Source organism: Plectropomus leopardus, chromosome 12 (genome assembly GCF_026936395.1).
Source record: "Plectropomus leopardus strain MGB_pleo_1.0 chromosome 12, ASM2693639v1, whole genome shotgun sequence".
Taxonomy (NCBI): Eukaryota; Metazoa; Chordata; class Actinopteri; order Perciformes; family Serranidae; genus Plectropomus; species Plectropomus leopardus.
In genome coordinates, this window is record NC_142187.1 from 18,387,025 (window position 1) to 18,404,622 (window position 17,598).

Consider the following 17,598-nt stretch of genomic DNA (forward strand, 5'->3'; position numbering starts at 1 on the left):
GTACATCAATTAACACGTTATGGCAGAATACCGTAAAACATGGGCGTCACTGGAAAATTACCTGATATCATTATAAAAATAAACAACTATTTTATGAAATATTGCATATGGAAAAAATAATTCTTGAAAAAAAAGAGGAGGAAGAAGGGAGAAGGAGGGTAAAGGGGAAGGAAGGAAGGGAACAGAAATGGGGGGAAAAGGAAAAAATAAGAAAGAAATCTCTGTCTAATGCTATTTTTGCTTCTTTTTGTTTTTCTTCTGCCATTTTTGTTGCATATTTTTGGTGAAAGGACAAATGTATGATGACATGTAATAGATTATATGAAAGACTGACTTTATTCTTTATTCTGTCTCCCATGAGGATCAAATTGGGGTGGGGAGTGTCTGGATCTATGGACTGGTTTGTATTTTAATTTGATTTTCTTTTGTTTGTGTGATTTTCTTTCTCTCTTTTATCTATGAGAAATGTATTGTATCTCATGCATATGTGTCTGTCTGCTATATAAAAAAAATAATAAAATGAACACATTATGTGGTGAAAAAACTGTTCATGTCTCGTGTGCAACACACAAACACCGGTCTCCTGGGTGAAAGTCATGCATGTGTTTGACTCATTCACCATCCTGCCCTACTTGTATTTCGGCTCTTGCTATTGCAGGGATGAGATTACACTGGAGTTAGTTGACAGCCTGATGTGTCTCATATAGACAAGGCAGGGTGCCTTTTGCATCAGTGACAGAAGCTGAGGGCCAATGTTCAGGCTGCGATATTTATTTCCGAAATCTCTTTCAAAATGGTGGGATGTTTGCCCCACTGTCAACCAGACTGAACTCAGAGCAAAGTGAAGGAGGCGGGTCTGTTTACAACTGCAAGCGTATGTGTGACATCCCTTCCCACAAAATGTATAAGGAGCAGAATATTCGCTCTGGTGAATATTCGCCTCTTGTTCACTGCCATTCAGTGTGAGCGAACGGGCGATTTAACACATTCGCTTCCGGTGACAAAGCAAATTTGCATATTCGCATCGGATGCATCCGATAGTTACTCGCCTGAATTCGCTCATGTTTGAACGTACCCCTTTGGCACACTGACATGATGGACTCAAGTGCTTATGTCAATTAATGTGCATTGTCCCTTTTTAAATAAAAATAAACACTCAGATATATAAACTGTTAAAGACCCTGGTCTTTTAACTTATTCTGGCTTATTAGACCAAACCTCATGAAGCAATAAGAATTAAAGATGCATCCTCTCCGCGCCTAAACAGGGTCAACAAAACTAACACATGCGTCAATGAAGCACAGTGCTACATGCCCATACAGGCCTCATGCTGCATTCAGATAATTTTGTTTGATCATAATTTCAAATAGCAGACTCCAAAAAACCACAAACTTCAGCCTCTGAGTTGGACCTATTTTGTTAAGTTTCTGATAGTCACAATATGTCCCGTTTGGTGAAAAGAACTGCACAAGTGTCAGCAGACTGCTAACAAAACTGTCTGCAAAACCACCACCCCTCGGTATTGTACCAAAATAAAATCCAATATTGTCACAAATATAATAGATTCACCGGATTTAAAAGGAGCTACTCACAGTTTCTTTGTACCTGATTTCACTTATCAAATACATAACACCAGGAGAGTAGCATAACTAACCTTCTTGATTTACTATATGAACACTCAGGTCAGACTAATGGGAGGTTGTGCATGTTATTTAATGATGGCGGCAGTGCTTGAATGCAGCATGAGACAGTCTGGCAAAATAAGTGAAAACACCTGTGTGGGTGCACTGTGGAGTGTGAAAGGCCTTTTACGCTGCATTTTCCAGTGACCTCACACCAGATTACATAAAACAGTGTAATGTCAGAATCACAGTCAGGACCACATAATATAATGCACCAAAAAAATTGTCTACCGGTCGGTCAGATATCAATTAACATGAACTCTGCAAGTTTACGAGAACTGTAATCACCAGAGACACATGCTGAATTTGCATTGTTTTAAAAGGTGCATTAAAAGTGGCACAAGTGAGACGGCTTCTTTCTAGGTCTGTGTCCCTCTGCTGTGTCAGTGTGCACTGTTACTATGTATAAATAACTCATAGGTCTCTGCACCAAAGCCACCAAGCCAAATTCTCCCTAAATTCAACCAGCGTGCATTGTGAGTCTGACATTACGGCCGGGCTGAAATGGAAACCTCCACACAATGCTGGCTCGAGCCTCACTGGGGCTGTAACAGACTGCCAGCAGACTTGTTTTGCTAACACTCTCCAAATGATAAAAATGTCACTCACAGTCCTATCCGGAGGCGTGGCAAATTCGCCCAGCAGCATCGGCATCAGCTTTACTGGCATGGCTGGCACTATATGCATTTTTTTTCTCAAATAAAAACGTCTTCAGCTCAAATATTAATCCTCACAGAGCAGCAGGGAAAAAAACGTAGCAGCAGGAAAATGAAAATCTGACAACTGGTCAGAAAAAGGGTTCTGGGGAAGGGCACTTTACTGCCCTCAGCAAAAAAACCCCCCAAAAAAACCAACATATATTCTGAGATGGGGTGATGATGCATTAAAAAATGTCTAAATATGGATGCACAGACCACACAGCATTATGAACACATTTCCTATTTGAAAACATGTAGTTTACTACATTTACTACTTACTTCTCAATTTATCCTTGAATATCCTGAGTAAAAATACAGGCTGTTTGAGGATTATACACACTTATACAACTCATCACAGCTCTTAAATACATAAGACACTACTGCTTGTAGTGCAAATTTAACTGTATATTTAAAAGTGAAGTAAAAACTTAAAGAGACAGTTCACCCCAAAATCAAAAATTAAAATTTTCCTCTCACCTGTAGTGCTATGAATCACTCTAGACTGTTATGTGTGAGTTGCTGATTGTTGGAGTTATCAGCCACAGAGATGTCTGCCTTTTCTCCAACACAATGGAACTAGATGGTTCTCGACTTTTGGTGCTCAAAGCACTAAAATAAATACATTTGAAAAAACTCAACAGCAACGTCTCTATCCAGAAATCATGACCAGTTTACTTAAGATATTCCACAGACCTTGTTATGAGCGGCTTCATGTGGGAACTATTTTCTTTCGACCAAACTACACCCACCAATTGTATCACGGCACAGAAGGAAGTGTGCATCTCCTCATGGAGAAGAGGCTTTTGACCACGTGAAATGTAAATATTAATGTCATCCTGCTAGACAGAGCTGTAATTTTAGCCAGCTCAGGTAGTCTGTGAGCGAGGAGTAGATATATGCTTCCTTCTCTGCAGTGACACATTTGGCGTGTGCACTTCTGTAGATAGAAAGTACATGAAACTGCTCACAACAAAATCTGTTGATTATCTTGAGTAACCGTGTCATGATTTCTGGAAAGACACATTGCTGTTGAGTTTTTTAAATTCATTTTTGTCCCTTTAATCCCCACAAGTAGCATCTAGTTCCATTGTAGTGGAAAGAAGGCAGACATCTCTATGGCCGATATCTCAAACACTTGTCAACTCATGCCAAGAAAATCTAACTTGATAAATAGCACTACAGTGGAAAAGTGGAAAAATATGTATTTTTGATTTTGGGGTGAACTGTTGCTTTAAAAACCATCAGCAACAGGAACAGGAGGCAGAGTAATGGTCTTTTCCTTGGACAGGTTGCTCATTTATGTGACCACCACTGTGGAAGAAACGATTCCTTACAGCTATAACACAAAAGATTTCTCTGCAGCCTTTTAACACTGATCATCCAAGACATACAGTAAAGACAAGAGCAACAGTAAGCACTCAACTTGCTGAGTTGCTGTCTTCTAAAGCATTTATTGGAAATGATTTATACCCAAGCGTCCAGCCACATGGCTGAAAAAAGCCTTTGGGGACTTCAACACAATGCTAGCCAGACAAAAAAGCAGACAAAGCACTGTAAATGCTTGAAACAGTGTTCAAATATCTCGCAGTGCACCAGGACTTATGTCAACAACAAGGCCCTACCGTCTCCCACAGGTTTCCCCTCCCCCTCCCTCGCCTTGCTCCCTGTAGCAGACAGTTAGCAGTAGCACTGCACCTCTCAAGGACACACCACCAGAGAGGATAGAGAGGAGGAGAGAAAGAAAGAGAGAGAGATTCAGATCAGGAGGAGAAAGATAAAGATAACAGGGAGATGGGAGACAAAGCAGAAAATCAGGTGGAGCCACGTAAAAGGCGCAGGGTAAGAAAAGAAGGGATGTAAAGAGGGATAGTTAAAGGTGCATAACAGACGATACAGAGTGCAGGTGGAGTGAGAGCCAATGAGTGAGTGATCAGGAGGAGAGGGAGAGGGAGGCGGCCATGGTTGCTTACGTCACCTTCAGGATGACATTGGCAGGACACACAGGTCTGCTGCCTCATCAATTCTACTGCTGCCCAAGGGGACATCATATCACTCTCACACACACACACACACACACACACACACACACACTCTTTCTTTCTCTATGTCTCATTCTCTCTCTCCCACATCAGCCCCCTCCCAAACACGCACACACAGACGCCCAGCCCCTGGCGACGTGGCTCTACCTGGCCGAACACACCCGCAGCCTCTGATTGGCTGCTGAAAGGCAGCAACACTCCCCCTGCTCCCCAGCCAGCGAGACTCTGCTTGGAAACAGAGAGGCTGCACCGTTACCACTACAGGCCACTGCTGCAGCACTGTTCAGCTCTGATCCCCATCCTGGTTTCAAAAGATGTCTGATAGGCAAAGAAAAATATCACCTATTGACAGTATGAGTATCTGATAACGTGTGATTACCTTTATTTCCTACAGAAAAGAGGTGCAACCTGATGCTGTTGCACCACAATACAGCTAGAACATTTTTTTTTATTTATGGTAATCAAATTCTGCATTATAAATAAATTCATGGGTGAGGCTACAGTATAATCAGGAGCAAATATTCAACAGTTTAAAATCAGCTGCAGCCAACAAAGAGACAGGAGGAGAAAGAGAAAAAAAAATGAGCAGTGCCATTGTTTTGATCAACTAAGAGAATTTTTAAAATGGACCACTGAGGAAGTTCTTCAATCGCACTGATAAACCAGAGGGTTAATCAGTGCAGAGCTCACAATGTGCAGCCACCAAGTGGAAACATCCAGGGCTGAAGAATGAAACCAACATGGAGGAGCCAAAAACAGTAGTTCCTCCAATGGCCACTTGAGGCTGGCTCCAGAGCATAGTCAATCCCCATAGACACTGAGTTAAAATGCCCAACTTTACAGCAGAAATAAACATGTTTACTGCCTGGTACAAAGAAAAGTCTTAGTCTCTTTGGCTATTTGAGGGTGAATTTTTTTATAGCTTGTCCATTTACATTTTATTTTTGCTTAAAGTTACGCAAAGTAAAGGACGTAGTCACTTTGATTGACAGGCTACCTTCATATAAGGAATTTTTGGACCGGAGGAGCTTCAATTCGAAGAACACTCCATTTTATTTGTGTCTGCACTAAACAATCATAGTTCTTACACCACTGAGCGATTTTGTTAGCTACAATTTCTATGGACATCCCAATAAAGACTTTTGCCCCTGATTTTGATCCAAGTCATTTTATATTGAGTATCAGCTGATACAAGTCCCAATTCCGATACTTGTATTTACAGCTGTGCAGTGCACTTCAAGTACATACGTTTAAAAGAGAGTAGGTTACTCTCCAGTGTACGTCACTTTGGTGAAGCCTTTGTTGCCTAAATGAACATTGGATGTTTGTTTTTGTTGTCTGTACATTTTTTTTTTACGCAACAACATTAATAAATAACTCTTATTGGCTCTTTGCTTGCTGAGATTTTGTTGCACTTGCAGTGGCGTCATGAGTGGGACAGACCACTGTCTGTCCTCCACCTGCGGTTAAACACTGATTGCAGAGAACACAGTGAAATGGAAGAGATGATCAGCTCAATATAACTCAATATGGCTGATCCCCGTCATTTAAAAAATGCACTGATTGGACCTGACATGGATCTTCGAGATCAGATTGAGACATCCCTACTTATTTTAGAGTGGGTGTCCTTTTAGCAAAAGAGGAACCTTGAGTGATGCAAGTGTATGATGATTGGTCCAAAATAACCAGTGCAGCAACCGAGATTTTTGAACACCTGTTAGCTGTGCAAACAACAGACAACACAAAACCAAAACAACAGCTCATACCAGAAAAAAATGGAGCCACTCCCGGCTTTACAGATCATAAAACTGTTGCTCAACGCGATATTGACTTGTCAAAGCAAAAGTGACTTACTATACCAGCTGCCAGCAACCTTACATCACTTAAGCACTGGCGGTTCAAATGCAAATCCACCGCTCGCTCCTCTGCAGCTCCATCCTCTCATCCAAATATGATCACTTCTTGCTCCAAAAATCCACACAGGACTCCAAAAAACAGTGGTTGATAATGGCTTCATTGATTATTTTTATAGTCTGTGGTAGCCAGACATGGTTGAAACAATTTTCTTGCCCTGACAGACACTCAAACTGAAGGCAGAAATGACCTGACACCAGTAATCGTCTTTTCATAAATTTCAAATGTGTAAAATTCTTCGATATGTTCAGTAATGTGAGGCTGTAGCTATATATCAGCTCTTAACTAGGCTATTTATGATGTTTGTGGGCTTATTGTTGTTAATCATTAACAATAAACCTGAGGCCTTGTTTTGCTGAGCCTCTCTCCTTGATGCAGCTTTGTTAAACATGTAATAAATTGTTTCTTGCAACTAAATCTAATACTGTATGGATTTGTTTGGGAACATTCAATTACCATGCATGTCACTGGTCCTGTCACAGATATGGTTCAGTACATACACGTTGGTGGGTAGGTATAACATGGTAATTAAAGAGTTTTAGAAGTGTTGTCAGGTGGATTTCCAGTCTTCATGCTAATCTTGGTTAGCCGGCTGGTGAATGTAGCTTCATATTTAATGGACAGACGTTGAGAATTTTACGAAGTTTCTCATCTAGCTCTCAGCAAGGATGCAAATATTTCCCATGATGTCAAACTTTTACTTTAAGGGGAGGACTGGGTGGTAATAGAAACAGAAAAAGTGTTGAAAACATGGACCAGAGGTGATTTAATGAAGCTCCTCACCTTTTCCTGATACTGCCGTCTAGAGGAGTCCAGGGACTGGATGAGAGCTGTCGCATGGCCAATGAAAACAGCATAGCAAGTAGCTCCTACAATCATACTCAGCATGGTGAGCCAGATATCAGATAGACTCTCCGGGGCCTGCCGGCCATAACCGATGCACAGCATGTGGCTCATTGCCTTGAATACGGCAAACGAGTAGAGCTCTGACCAGGTGTCATTCTGCGGAGAGAGAGAGAGAAGGGAGATAAGCAAACAGTTAAAGACATCCGTGTTACATAAATACAGATGTTTTGAGAGAGAGTGTTGGCAGAGAGAAGGGAACCAGAAGAAAAGCTTTGGGGACAGCGGGGTCGTTGGAATAGCACTTATACAAATGAGAACTCCAGGGACGGAGTTGCATTAGAAAGGAAAGAGGGAGGAAGTGGAAACGACATCAGGGGAATCCTTCGAGGCCTAATCAGTAAAGTAGAGACAGTTTGGAAATTATTTCCTCAGAGAGGAATGATAATGAGAGGTCATTAAATATGCCCTTTCAGAGCTGTGTGAGTAGGAATGTACTACAGGCGGTGACAGCCAGGCAGCGGCCACCCGGCTGCCTGTGTTCATGAAGGGCTGAACCTCGGGTCGTGAGTTACAAAAACATCATGGGGCATTAGTCATGTTGTCAGATCACTTTGAGAACATCTGATCAACCCTTAGTAAGCTTTCCTAAATGTAAATAGTGGCTATGTCTTTCTCCACTGTAGCTTTATGCCCAAACTCCCTTTGTCACAAAAGAGAGGAGTGATTGAGCAACCCCAACAAGCCTCATTGATCTGATACTTTTGTCCACCGGCTACCTTTGTTTGCCTTTTTTCTTTCATTAGGTCTGAGTGGTGACTGTGGTGGCCTCGACCAGAACACACTGCTGATGCCAATTAATTCAAGGTAAAAAGCAGGGATTGAAGCCCAGTTTTGTTTTGTTTCTTTTTTTTTTTTTTTTGTTAAATTTAAATCAGTCTACTAAGGGAACTGGTATCCTTTGTAATGAAACTGTATTATTAAAGCAGAGCTTCTGTCCATGGAAAAATGAAGTTAAAATCAGCCTCCTGAAAACCTCTTAGAGCCTGGCTTCAAGGGCACAAAAAAATGTTTCTATCATGGCTCCCAGTATATACACACACACACACACACACACACACACACACATATACACACACATGCGCGCACAAGCACACTTTCCTTTTATAAATTTGTAGCAGGCTACATGGAGGTAACAGTCTGCACTTAGCAGGGCAATCAACTATATCCTCTCTTATAACTTATAGAGGTGCATTAGCAGTCTATTAGTGCATGTGTCATCACTTTGTAAACATGTTTTTCTTTAATGGCTTCTGTCAGATAAATATGTTAGCCTCCTGAGTGTCCTGTTGAATCTATGTAGCTCCAAAATGTCTAAGAAAATTTGTTTAACCATTTGAAATTATAGGAAAACTTCATACTATTTGTATTTCAATATATAATGGTGGTGAACAAAGAAACTAAATACAGAGAAAGTTTTTGATGAATTAAAGTGTGTCCATGTTTAATAACATCAAAACTATATCAAAACATCTGTTTACAAACTCTCGCAAAACTTGTGCATTAAAAATTAATTCTCACGCTGGTCTACTGCTGCCTCGATCACTTGTTTGTTTGTGAACTAACCTTTTAAAACACTAAAATCTCGCAGTAACACAAACTAACTGATCGAGGCAGCAGTAGACCAGCAGCTCACATGTTCAGTGAGGTCAAATGATGTTTTTGTCAGTGGAGTCTGTCTTTGAAGAGAGCACAGATAAGGTACTTTCAGTTCAGTCTTAAATAGTAAAATACAAGGTTTGGGGAAGTACTGAGCATACAACAGGATAAATAGAGCTTTGGATTATACTGCACAAGATGTTGAGTTTGTTAATGGATGTTTTGATATAGTTTTGCTAGTGTAAAACACAGACCTGTTAAACTAATTCAGTAGCAATTTTCTCTGTTTTTGGATTTTTGGCTCATCATGGAGCATGCGAGAAAAAACAGTTTTCTTGACAAATTAAATGTAACAGAGGGTGGATAATTGATATGAGAATGATCCTTTGGGGAATGCACTTCTTAAAGTGTTAGTCTTTCAATCATCTTGGCCTCTGAAAAATTACACCAGTCATTCCTGACAATTTTTTGATGTTTCTTTGATTAAATGATGAAAATATATATATATATATATATATATCAAAAATACAAAGGATTAATTCATTACAAATTAAATTAATCATTAGTTGCAACCCTAAAGACGTAAACACATACAAATGTACAATACAACAGCATGTGTCTTATGTGCAAAGGTCTGTTCTCAGAGACAGGACATTAAAGGGCCACACAGTGACAGAAGGACTTCTCTGGCGGGGAGAAAATGAAGACTCCAAAAATAAATACAGCTCCACCAAGTGGGCTAAGGCTAAATGGTGTATATGTGCAAACAGAAAGAGAAACAGTGGAGTGAAACAGATTGAATAATAGATGAACGATGAGCACTTTGATTCTGAAATAGCACAGGCAAGAGAGAGGGAGAGAGAGACTCCATATCCTTATAAGTCTCAGCAGCCGTCCCCAGAGATTTCAGTTTGGGAACTATCCGTTGCTTTGTTGGTAATCACCATCTCCATTAGCCGTAGATAGTCTGTTTGAAGTTGGCTGATAGTGCAAAGGGCTTTAAATTTATCTTCTAGTGTCCTAAAATGTCTCTTTGTATGTGCTGCGACCTTGCTGTGCAGCAGGCCTCATATATATCTGACATACAGTATATAACCAAACATAAACTCCGCTGCCAAATCAAATGACCAGATGTTCTTCATGTGCCTTCTAGGAGTGACAAAGTGTACTATCATTTGTCTTAGGTTATATGTTAACTTCAGGGAAAGAGAGTGTATATCCACGCTGGCAGCGTCTGGCACTGCCAGACAAAAAAAATAGTATTTTTCATGTTTAGCAGTTGCAGTTAAATAAATTTAATAATTGGACAAGGGTGATTTCAGAATAAAGGTGTTTGGTTATATATATCAGACAGGTTCAAATGTTTTTCAGGAATCTTAATGTGTTAAAAAGTACCTATTATGCTCATTTTCTGACTCATACTTGAATTGTAAATTTCTGCTGAAACATGTTTACATGCTTTCATTTCTCTTTAAGCCCACCGCCCTAAAAAGCCCAGTCTGCTCTGACTGGTCAGCATTTATGGTTCCTCCGAATCTTCCAGCTCTGCACCTCTGCGTCTCTGCACTGTCATTGCAGCAAGGGAATGACTGTAATGAAGTATCGTGGCAATTTCTACCACAAAAGATCACCAAGAGCCCCTTTAGGATGTTGCTATGTTTCAATCATGACAATTACGGCAATTTCAACCAGTCGCCATGAATTCTGCACAGCCTTGCATTTTTCTATAACCACTGCAACTTTTCTGCAAATCATCATAGTTTCCTGTGAGTTTCTAAGTGCATAACTTCACCAAACTCACTTCCTTGTTTCTGGTGTGTGTGTAACGGACATCTCACATTTACAGACAAAAATGATAACTAAAGAATTAGCAAGACAAGTCCCTGATGTTCTGCATGAAAGCAGTAAAATGTTTTGAACCATGTACAATGTCAATGACTGGGAAATACTTTTCTACCCCAAAACACACCCAAACAATGGCTAAAACCTGTAAGACAAATCAGCATGACGACTGCTGTGTCATTCAAATCAGCTGCGCGTGCGGAAACAATGTAGGTGAGTTAAATTAAACATGCAGGGTTAGTGGTAACGTTAGAGTGGTATAAGTCAAAATTTCAAGACAGGTTAGTTTTCATGTCACTAGAACAAGTTGCTTTCAATTTTCAATTAAAAATCGCAACTATGTTTGCAATTGTTATTTGCAATTGTTATTTGCTCCCACAATATCGTTGTAAAAAAACTTCAAATCATTACAAAATGCATTGGATTTTTTTTAAAAGAAAAGCTGCTGTGAAATCTCACACTTTATGCTGCAACAATCTAAAAAAAAAAAAGCCTGCAACATCCTGGAGGGACTGATTTAAGCAAAATTTCAAACAAAATTTTCACAAACAGACATGTTCCTGCAGGAATATGATTTAATATTCGGGAGAAATTAGTAAAACTGGCAACCACTTTACAGGTTCCCCTGATGCTAGCATGTAGCTGCATGTAGCAGTTTAGGCCACAATGTACACACTTGTAACTGCGTGCCTGGAGTAGATGACCATATGAAAATAACCTCATTATTTGAGACTTTGGACACATTTAATGTAAGCATCTGACATTGTTACAATAAATAATAAAAATATACGGAGAAGCTGTTTAGACTGTGCTTAACTTGATCTGTAAGTACACTGGTGCCTCTGTAACCACTCTATCCCATTTACGCCATTAAAAAAAAAGTTTTAAAAAAGTTGACCCCCCCCACGAATCCCCCCTTACACCCACCAAATTTTCTTTCTCTTTCTGCATTTCTTTCTGTCTTTTTTATCTTCTTTTCATGTTGTTTTTAATTTACTTTTTTACTAAGTCTTGAGTTGTGATCATTTAGTTAGAATAAAAGATGAAGTATGGAGATGTAAAAATATATAAATGTGTGGTTTTTTTCACAAATGATAACACAAGGAGAAAAAGAAGAAAAGGAAAAGCATAGTAGTTGCATGGAAGTATTACAAAGTATAGAAAGCAAAAAGGTGAGATTTCATGAGATCATAGTTTGTTTTGGATAAAGTAAAGATGTGAGTCTTTATTCTCCCTGACCCAGTATGCAAAAAGTGTGTTCAAAATCATCAGTTTTTGTACATTTTTTCCCATACTAACATTTACTAAATAAAGCACAATGAGTCTGATGAGAGTGTTTAAAGAGGACAGCTGCTCCAAATTGCACAGTATCATGACATTTCACTCTGAACCACAAATGTCAGTCTTGTGGTGGCGCTAAAGGAAAGGTCAGAGGATTACCAACATCTTTCTGATTCAGCCTCTGGAAACCAGTGATTGTCCGCACAAAGTTTTATATCAAACCATTTCATAGTTTTTGAGATATTTCAGTCTGGATCAAGTGGTGGACCATCACTTCCATCTCTGGAGCTAAAAATGGCAAAAAGTGCACCCAGAGAGCTAAAGAAAATGAACTTTTGTCCCGTTACCAGTCTCATCAGCTCCCACCTCCCTGGCTGAAGGACAGAAGCTCTGCAGGACTGATAGGTGCAGGGATGGAAGAAATGACAGAGACAGGGTAAGACACAGATAATGGAAAATGGAGTTACATCAGACTGAATGACCAATCGCTGTGTGTGTCCGACGCAGGATAAGCTGGACAAATATCAAAAGATAATCGACACACATGTAACCTGTAAGCCTCTGCCTTGGCCCTGTCACACACCCACCAGGTTTAGTTTACAATGGCTTATCTGAGTTTATTGTACAGTCAGCTCTGTCTCCCGCTTCCTCTCACTCTCTGTCTCTTTCTTCTGGTCTGCCTCGGCGAGTGTGTGCGTGGGGTGGGCAGTGAAATATGTAGCTTGTGAATGTAGAAGGCGAGGCGTCCTCCGTCCCCTGACAGTTCATTCGAAGGCCAAAAGAAAAATGGCACTCGGTATTCTGTCTGTCAACATGAACACTGTGTGATGTCTGCCCAGACTAGTGGAGATGTTTTTATTAATTTCAGCCCTAATTCATGCAACATTTTGGGAAATACGTTTATTAGATTTCTTGCCGACATGGGTGGATTGATACCACATGTCTGTGCGATAAGTATGGAGCTAGCCAGCTTGCTCAGCTTAGCAAGACTGGAAGCTGAAAGACACAGCTTGCCTGACTACTTCCAGCACAATTTGTCATTTTTACATGTCTGTTTGTGTATGGATTAAACCAGGCTGTTCTCATCTATTGGTTGTACTTCAATGAAAAATTTATGCATTATAATTCCTCTATTACCCACGCTGTCTTTTTTCTTATGCAGAACAGAAGAAAAAGGTCGGGTCATGTGGAAAAAAGCGACAGCTAGTTGTGTCTGGATGATAACCCCAGATTTACAAGATCAGTTTTAACTAAACCTTCATCTTTCCCAAACCTTAACCATGAAATTGCTATTTTAAAAGTTTGGACTATTTTTCAAGTAAAAATATATATAAGACAGAAAATCGTATGAAAAAGTCCCTAAAAAGAAAAAGAAAACAATATTCACAGGAAATAATCTCCAAATTCATCAAAATAGCTCGTTTTACACAAACCTCCAGCAGTTATGGCCTTCGTGATTTGGATTAGTTGTGCAGTTTATCACTTGTTCTGTACTTTGATTGTTAAGCAATGATAGAAAACGTATTGCTTAAGGCAAAAGGTTGGAAACCACTGGCCTAAACCTAATCAGGCCCTTAATCCCACTGCTGTCACAACATAAGACAGCAAGACAAGAATATTTTGAAGAAGGCCAGGATGAGTGTATGGAAACACAAGTTTTGAAACACAAAACCAAAAGTTATTTTAAGTTACATAACAACATAACCTCACGTGGTCACATCACTTCATCGCATGACATTAAGTACATAATGGGATGATGCCCATAAATAATTATTTACCTAAATTTAACCTAACCAGACTCAACAACTGCAGACACAGCACTTAAAAAAAACACACACACAAAAAAGCAAGCGAAGCAAGGAGGAGAAAGCCAAGTGGATCTGGAGTTGCCTGGAGTAATTCCTGCATAGCAGACATTTAAGTGTCCAGTTGTGTGGCAGTGTTGTTGTGGCAGTCTGGGGATCCACTTAGTTTACTTTGAACATCTTTTTTTCTCATAAGGCCATATCTGAAGAAAATGTCTTACTGGAATGTCACGATGACTGCTCGAGTGTCACTTAACTGGCGAGAGCTTGGATGAGGATGAGATGTGTTGATTTTGAAATTATTCCTATCAGGAAATGACTTTCACAGTGTCCATACGTGACTGTCTTCAAAACAACAACAGTGCTGCTTGAGTAGTTTTCAACACAATAAGCTTACCGATGCTTAAGTAATGGTTAAGTGCAGTAACAGTGCCTCCTGCTTGAGTAGGATCCTGTAGCTCTGCTTGTCCTCAGCACAATGAGATGCTTTAGAACAAAAACACCTGAGTTTCTCTGGGACTGAGATAATCACATCCTTTCTCTCCTCGCCCAGGAAACAAACACCACCTAATTTCTAGTCCATTTACAGAGGTTAGACAGCGGCTTTCACTTTTCATGTTTACATGCTGTTACAGGCCTACTGAGGAGTTTAAATCCAATTTGCAACGTCCAGCAGCAGACCTGTAATACCATTTGGTCAAACTAGGTGCTGTGAGTAAATAAAGTGATTTAACACCATATGTAGTAATTACCGGCTTATCTTCTCAGAGGGAGCGGACCACTGTACTGCAAAGACCCCCCCCTGCTGATGGCAGTGGGGGATAATAAGAAAGAGACATCTCTGTGATGTGGATACAGTAAGGGATGGGTACACACACGGTTGTAATTACAGAGTTGAAACTACACACCCCGTGTCTGTCAGTTAGCGCTGCTGTCACTATTATTACCCAGTCGCTTCCACTGATGCAGCGAGGCTCTGCCACCAAACCGCACTCGACCATGGAGATTAAAAATGTGGCTGACAAGGCTGCATAATGCTAAATATAAACTGAGCGGAATTAATGGATGGAAGTTGGGGTGCGCTGCAAAAACAACCTACGTTCCCTGAGGTATTACAAGTTCGGCTGAGTCCAATTACTGTTTGGTGGATGTCATCCAGAGTTACAGAGTGTTCTCAACGCCCTCCATGGGTCCTGCCTCTGGGCCCGACACCACCAGTGCCACTGTAGGGTGCGAGGCATGATGGATGGCCTGCTGCAACACAATGGCTAATGTTACAAGTTGTCAGCCACTCAATAGGGGGGTGGTCTCAGGTGGCTGTAGGCAGCGTGTACCATGCCAGTGTGGCCCCTTTAGTTTGAGAGTGACGGCTCTCTGGAGACTGACTGTCTTTGATTGTGCAGAGATAGAGAGCAATGGAGGAGTCAGCGGCCTGTCAGCCCCAAACTTCATCATCCTTGAGTTCAAACTCTGCAACGCACACAGCACAAGGTTGTTCTTGTGTGTGCCTTATTACTTTATGAAAGCAGACATATTCAAGTTTTCTTGAAGTTGAGGCTGTCGTATTTGGAGTGCTTCATAACGAAGCTCGGCATTGTCATAATTACATTATACATTAGGCATGTGCGGTGTCACGGTATGGTATACCAGGGCATTTAGAAATCCCAATGGTGTTATTTTAAGTACCCTCAAAAACACCGACCGTCATCTTTCTATTAACTTCATACTGGAGAGGCTGTATTGACAATGTTTTGCATGCAGTGTACATCATGTGCCCTGGAGGTTGCGCCCGGCAACACTGCATATGCGTGAGCAATGTGTGTGTTCACATTGGCAGCGTCTGTTTTTGCAGCACTGCTGCAGAGCTCGCCATTGTAATTACTACTGTACTTCCACAATTAATAGCGCATACTCCACTTATTTATGACAGCTGTACAAGTTACTGCATTGTCAACAACACGATCCTGCAAATGTTTCACAGTAATATGTCTTGTTTCAACAACTGAAGGAATTCTGTCGTCAGAAATGTTGTCAGAGGGCTTTTATTTTAAAACATAAACAAAAAAACTTGAGTAAAACAGATATATTTTTATTTCCTCTGTGAGGAATCTGTGACAGTTAAAGACATTGAAACTGTAGTAAAAGTTGGGACAGAGTTAATATACTTACAAATAAATAGTTTTTTTATTGTTTATTTTTGCGAAAAGTCGTGTGCGTCATGCGGAAAAAATCTGCGAGACTTCATTATCAATCAACAAATGGTTTCTTTGTGTATGATATTCCTTTTTCTATAACCTTCATTCGGACTTCTTGTGCATTAAGAGAGGTGAGATTCAGCCCTTTTCAATCAGACTAACACCAAAATATGCTTCATCATTCAGCTGTGAAAATGCGACTATGAGGGAGGCCTCTGGACCAAATCAGCTTAGGGCCCATGAAAGTTTAGGGCAAGCCCTGTCAACATATGTTTATTTTTCAATTGCGAATATACACTGGTCAAAATAAAGTCACATTGTTAAAAGTCTTCACACAGTCAGTGAAACAGAAGTCTATGTGGATCAAATTGTGAATATTTTTTTCCATTGCTTTCAAACAAAACACATCCAAAGACCACTTTTCCATTATCCATTAACTCATTTATCATTCATACTCCACCATATTAAAACATTTACAAAGTCTGAACAAGTGTTCCTCTTCTACAAAACAAATGGAGCAGGTGCTTTAAACTGATAAAGACACTGAATAAAGCTGTATCATGTAAAAACGAATCTGTATTTTCCGCCGCTGTTCTCATAGAGGGGCTGTTAACAACAGTGGCTGGCATGAAAATGCAAATACTCCTCTCTAGAGTCAGTGTTTAGTTTGTCCATTATGGGCTACTGTAGATATTGCGGTGTAACATGGTGATCTCCGCAAACAAGGACCGCTTGCTATGTAGATATAAACGGTTCACTCTACGGTAACGAAAACGCAACAATTCTTATTTCAGGTGATTTGGTATACACAAAAAAATATATGTATATAAATTCTTATCAATTTTATTTCTGCCAATATATTTTTCGAAATCCTACACACTAGATATTCAAGTTAATAGATGAATACAAGGACTAAGTATTTGCTTTGTTTTGTCACATACAGAGTTGCTCGTGGGTGTCTGAGTTAAAGGATGTAGTTGAAGGCGATGCATGATGGAGTTTTTGATAGTTTACAACATCAAAGACTAGGTTCACTTGTGGTGGAGCATCAGCCTCAGGGTTCATGGACACACCTGCTCTGACTTAAGTCTCTCACTGTCTGTACTCTGGTTACACACTGACGTACATGAAGCTTAAATGTTTTCTTTTTTTTATTACTTTGAGGTTGCACTGCAGTGATGTGAATCTACACTCTGAACTTTTTCCACCATCCGCTAATTTTGATTAAATATCACATGGAAGTGGCATTCATCAAACCCCAAATACCCCACATTATTGACACTGAGGTCTTGAGTCAATATCGTAATATATGACCTTGTCGATCCAGTCCAGCTCTACAAAACAGAGCCAGTAAAACTGCAGTCTGGCATGTTAAACAAAAAAAGGAAATTATTCTCTTTCACTGACATGAAAGAGAGGACATTCATTCTCCTCAAGACATTAACTTGTTTTACTTTGTAAAACAATGAAAAATAACAGCAACTACTGTCAATACTTCAACTTTTAAATTTAGAAGTAGTCCTGGCAGGCCCTGACCATGTCGGGGAGCGGGACCTAATTTGTTTAAAGCCCCATTTGGACCTGTGCCTCATGTCTGGGTTAGTGTGGTCTCCCCTCACTCAGTAAAAGGCTGGGCTCAC

At 40.2% G+C, this 17,598-nt stretch overlaps 1 protein-coding gene across 1 annotated transcript in view; it reads right to left on the bottom strand.

Annotated features, from left to right (window-relative positions):
- The window catches only part of LOC121951614 (potassium/sodium hyperpolarization-activated cyclic nucleotide-gated channel 2), a 48,747-nt gene that overhangs the window by 18,929 nt on the left and 12,220 nt on the right, over positions 1-17,598 (bottom strand). Inside the window, exon 4 of the mRNA XM_042498001.2 lies at positions 7,117-7,335. Coding sequence (XP_042353935.1) covers positions 7,117-7,335 — 219 coding nt within the window. The remainder of the gene's footprint in view (positions 1-7,116; positions 7,336-17,598) is intronic.